Below are 4,957 nucleotides of genomic sequence, written 5' to 3'. Positions count from 1 at the left end.
CCATGAGGAGCAGAAGCATGATGGACCTGTCAAAAAGAGGGCTGCATCCAAAAAGAAGAGCGAGCCAGGTAAGGCCAAATTCCTCTGCATATATCCTGATCGAGTAAGCCAGCAGGGCATCTTGGTGCTGTTAAAACAGAGCTATCCCATTCTGAGATCTCTTCGTTCTTCTTCAGTATTGGAAACAGGGCAGCTGTTGAAAGGCTGTCTCTGGTGAGATGGACCATGTGCGCCAAGGGGAAGGTGCGTTGAAAAAGCCTGTACTGGACTGTAGTTCTCTCTGAGGGGAAGTAGAGTTGAAGTCAAGAGTTTATAGACTTATTTTCACTCTGTAATGTGTTGCCTCCTGCATTGGGTACCCCTGCTTGGTTGCTTAGCTCCTTGGTCCAGCACACAGGTGTCGGAGAGTTACAGGTTCCTCTCAGATTTGCTGTTGCGTTGGGGGTCTCTGAGCAGATCTGCACACCGAGAATGAATGGGAGGTGCATGTACCTGTCCTGGGAGAGGGGGCAGCCGCCAAGGTGCTGGACGTCTGGGTGGAAAGCCAAGATGAGGTGTTTTCCCCTTCCACCCTGATTATTAAAAGCATACAGGAGCTCTACCACTCTTCTTCTACAGGAAGGTGGGTCACTGCTAGAGTATTCTCCTTCTTCAGAGGAGGTGAAAAACAGCCTATTGGAGGAGAGAGGATTGAAGGGGTTTTATAGTGCGGGGGATTGATCATAGGATAGTTAGAGGGAAGTGACTTTGGATATGTCACAGGGAAGGGAAAACTTGCCTGTCGTCATTCATGCCTCACTTGATTGACTCGGAGATGGAAGAGATTAAAGAAGGTGGTCCTGAACTCTGTACAGGGTGTAAATAGGTGTAGGGAGGGGAGAAACAGCTCTGTAGCTGGATTCTTGCCTCTCATTGTACCAATGTGAACAGTTTGGGTTTTATTTTTGGTTAAGTGATAGTTGCAGGCACTAAAAATGTGAGTGCTTTCAGACCTGTAGAAATGTTCCCATATGGACACGTGGGAGAAATCGCGCAGGTGTTCTCAAAGATGTGATGTGGTGTGCATAGGTTTCATTTCTTTCTTTATTTACAAAAAAACCAACCAAACATAAAGACACCCCTACTTGCTAGCCTTCTCCAGCGCATCCAAACCTAGGCTGCTGTGTGATCTGGCAGTTTCCACACCCATGTTTTGCAAGAGGGGCTGCTACTCAGCAGGACATTTTGTGGCCGCTCATCTCTAAGGTTGGGTTAAAACCCTTGTATCTGCTCCCCTGAGGAAAGGATTTTACTAAAGGCCATCTCCACAGTGACGAAATTTGAAACAGTTTGAGCAGCCGCCACTGGAGGGTATCGCAGCGATGGTGTTGGGGAAACTGGAGGTGGCTGGTTTGGCATGTGCACGCAGGGATGCACTTCTCTAACACTGAAAAACATGGCCCTAAATCGAAGCTGTAACAGCCGAGGGAATGTGGATGGGAGGTGAACTTTTAGCACTTAAGTTGGGAGTTTTTTTGGCTGCTCCAAACATCCGCTCCTTTGGGTATGAAGTGCCGATCCTGCATGTCTTAAAAGCCAAGAGTGATGTCTTAGCTGCTTCTGTGGGGTTTTTCAGAGGAAAGCTCTCGGCAGTATTTGTGCCACGAAGCTGGCTGCAGTTTGACCAAGGTATTGCGGGCAGCCTTTCAGCAGCTCTGGTCTCTCCTCCTCAAAGGCAGAAGCAACAAATTATCCTGTGGCAGATAAAAATGGGTGTTCAAAGTATTCAAAGACACGTGCTTGGCTCTGAAACAGATGGTAAACCTGACAAGAGCAGCTTGGGGTATTTTTCTCTTGTGTGGTTTGTTTTTAGCTTCCTGCATCACACAAAAACTTGCTTGCAAGAGGTTAGTGTGTACTCAGATCCCAGGTTGTTACCTGTGATAGCAGAAACCGTGCTCTCCCATGAGACACATGTGGGTACCCAACCTGGGCTGCAGCCTCCTGGGTGTGGGGCTCCACGCAAGGGCCATCCGTGTCTCCTGTGTCCCTTTGGGTTTGAGAAGCAGATCTTCAGACCCTTTATCCCATGGCAGCTTTGCCACACGGCTGCTTCTTGTTTTGCCGCTTCCTTTGGCAAGGTGCAAGGTTTCCGACTCTGCAAATGGGCTCGGTGGCAGCATAGGCTTCCTTCTGCCGTGGCTTGGCAGGCTGCCCCGGCTCCATTCGCCAGCTGCAAGGTGGGGTTTGCGTTGTGCCCGCCTTGTGCAAGGCTCACTTGCGCAATGCCGCCAGGAGATGGGCAAGATTTTGCTTGGTGGGTCCCTCCACCCAGTGGGACCAGGCCCAGGGATGTGATGTGTTGTCCTGCATCTGCACTGTTGCCAGCATGAGTAAAGTATGAGCCAAGCTCTTGAGCCCCGGTTACACAAGGCGGTGGAGCTGTCCCGGCTGTGCTGCTGGGAAGTGGCTGCTGTTGGTGAGACAGACTCTGCTGCTGCCAGGGCTTAGCGCTGCCATCCCAAATGGATCTACCAGAAGCCAGGAGCAAACAGTGCGTGCTGGAGCTGCTAGGCGTTCCTGGGCTTTGCCGCTCTGTTGCTGTGGTGGGTTGACTGTGGCTGGCTGCCAGATGCCCACCCAGCCGCTCTCTCACTCCCCCCCCTCCACAGAAAATAAGATGGGGAAGCTCATGGGTCGAGATAGAGACAGGGCGATCACTTAGCAATTACTGTCACAGGCAAAACAGACTGAACTTGGGGAAAACTAATTTAATTTATTGCCAATTAAAATAGATGAGAAACAGAGACAAAATTAAAACAACACCTTCCCCCCCTGCTCTTCTTCCCAGACTCAACTTAACTCCTTCCCTCCTAACTCCTCTGCCTCCCCTCCCTGAGCGGCGCAGGGAGATGGGGGCTGTGGTCAGTCCATAACAGCTCCACTCTGCTGCTCCTTCCTCCTCATACCTTTCCCCTGCTCCAGCGTGGGGCCTTCCATGGGCTGCAGTCCTTCAGGATGAACCTGCTCCAGTGTGGGCTCCTCTCCAGGGGCTGCAGGGGAATCTCTGCTCTGACGCCTGCAGCACCTCCTCCTCCTTCTCTGACCTTGCTGCCTGGGGGCTCCGACCTCTGCGTTCAAGAGACCCTGGTGTTAATGGCTTTAGAGGCTCTGGAGCTACTGGAGCCCAAACTGCTTTTTCTTCTGGGATTTTTTAGGAAAATAAGCCCACTGGGCCATAGATACTGTGCAGGAGCTCCTAAACCAGTGCCCGCCACCCTCTATCCCTTGTGACCATGTGCACTGTGGTCCTACAACAGCATCATGGTCCCTGATGCTATCTGGCTTTCCCATGTTAGCAGAGGTGTAGGGGAATGGTTGGACTTGTGCTGTTCCCTTAGCAAAGAGCTGGAACAAACCTGCCTGGTGAAAGGTGGGAGATGACCTTGCTGCACTCTGCATCACTGGCACCGCTGCATGGGGTGATGTCCCCCAGCAAGGTTGTATTGTGGTGTGGTCCAGCTTCTGATGCCTAACATGTCTCTGCTCCCTGGCATTGGCAAAGCATGCCCAGCTCCTGCCGGGAATCACTCAGTTTGATGGAGGATGGTGGCAGGGTGGTGGGACCAGTAGTAGAGTCAGGCAGAGGTGACAGCTGGCTCAAGAAGCACACGTGTGGTGAGTATCATCACCAGCACTTCTCATATTGCTTTCAGTTAGAGAAGTATCAAACTTGACTGTGGAAACCTGGGTGGATGCTGGTTTGAAATGGAAATTGTGGGGTTGAAGCCAGCTGAGATGATGCTCTGCCAATGGCTTGAGCAGTCCCAATCCCTCCTCTCTCCTCCCTAGCACCTGCGGACTCGGACGGGCCCCTCTACCTGCCCTACAAGACGCTCGTGTCCACAGTCAGCAGCATGGTGTTCAGCGAGGGGGAGGCCCAGCAGCTCATCGAGATCCTGACGGAGAAAGCAGGCATCGTCCAGGACACCTGGCACACGGTAGGGCTGCCAGCGCCATCGTGGCCACCCGCTGCTGGGGCTCTGCCGAGCCTCGGGAGGTGCGGAGGGGAGGGAAAGTGGCATGTTTTCAGGCAGGCTGGCCCCGAGGGTCAGTCCCGGAGAATGGAGCTGAATTTTCCCCTGGAGCAGAGGGCAGGATCCTGTGCATGTGGGGTGATGGGGATGGGTCCAGAGGTGGTGGTCCCCACTGATGTGCCGCCCTGCTGGCAGGCCACACAGAAGGGTGACCCAGTCGCTGTCCTGAAACGCCAGCTGGAAGAGAAGGAGAAGCAGCTCACCGCTGAGCAGGAGGATGCGGCTGCTGCCAGAAACAAGCTGCGGGAGCTAAGCAAGGTAAGTACTGCGCGGCCCTCCCGGCGTCCCCGGCGTGGGCTCTGCTCGTCGTGGTCACACTGGTGTGCCTCCCGCTCCCTGCATCTCATCCCCCCTGGAGGTGAAGCACAGGGGCTCTCTGGGTCCTTCACCCATTTGCTGTTTTTTCCCCAAAAAGGGGAGAAGATCCCCGCCTGACCTCCTCTCCTGGGCCTGATCCAGCCCAGGGAGGCACCAGCCCAAAGAGCCGCAGGGTAGCACCTGTTGGCAGTCGCAGGAGAAGCAGGGGAAAGCCCTTCCCGTAAGAGATTGCAGCTTTCTGCTGCTTTAGGGTGGAAAATAAATCCCTTCTCATCTCTGCCCGGATCCCCTGAGCTGAGAAGGAGCTGATCCGTCCATTTTTAAGGAACCTGATCCTATTTACACCCTCTATCCCCAGTTCAGCCCCCCGCCTCCACCTCTTTTTGGGTGTTGAAGTCGGAACAGACCCCGGCCACGCTGGACTCAGCACCTCCTGCCTTGCAGTCGGCAGGACCCGGCAGCAGCGAGTCCATCTGCCTGCAGGCAGGAGAGGGCAAAGCCGTCCCATGCACTCAGGTGCTGTGCTAAACCCCTGCCTGTGCAGACTGCACAGGGCAGTGGCA

General features: G+C 53.9%; 1 protein-coding gene across 1 annotated transcript in view; it reads left to right on the top strand.

Moving 5' to 3' along the window:
• RRBP1 (ribosome binding protein 1) overlaps nt 1–4,957 on the top strand; it is a 20,806-nt gene that overhangs the window by 735 nt on the left and 15,114 nt on the right. Inside the window, exons 2-4 of the mRNA XM_009329479.1 lie at nt 8–68; nt 3,832–3,980; nt 4,212–4,334. Coding sequence (XP_009327754.1) covers nt 8–68; nt 3,832–3,980; nt 4,212–4,334 — 333 coding nt within the window. The remainder of the gene's footprint in view (nt 1–7; nt 69–3,831; nt 3,981–4,211; nt 4,335–4,957) is intronic.

The sequence above is a fragment of the Pygoscelis adeliae genome, unplaced genomic scaffold (assembly GCF_000699105.1).
Source record: "Pygoscelis adeliae isolate BGI_AS28 unplaced genomic scaffold, ASM69910v1 Scaffold118, whole genome shotgun sequence".
NCBI lineage: Eukaryota > Metazoa > Chordata > Aves > Sphenisciformes > Spheniscidae > Pygoscelis > Pygoscelis adeliae.
This window is presented reverse-complemented; position numbering and strand designations above follow the sequence as displayed.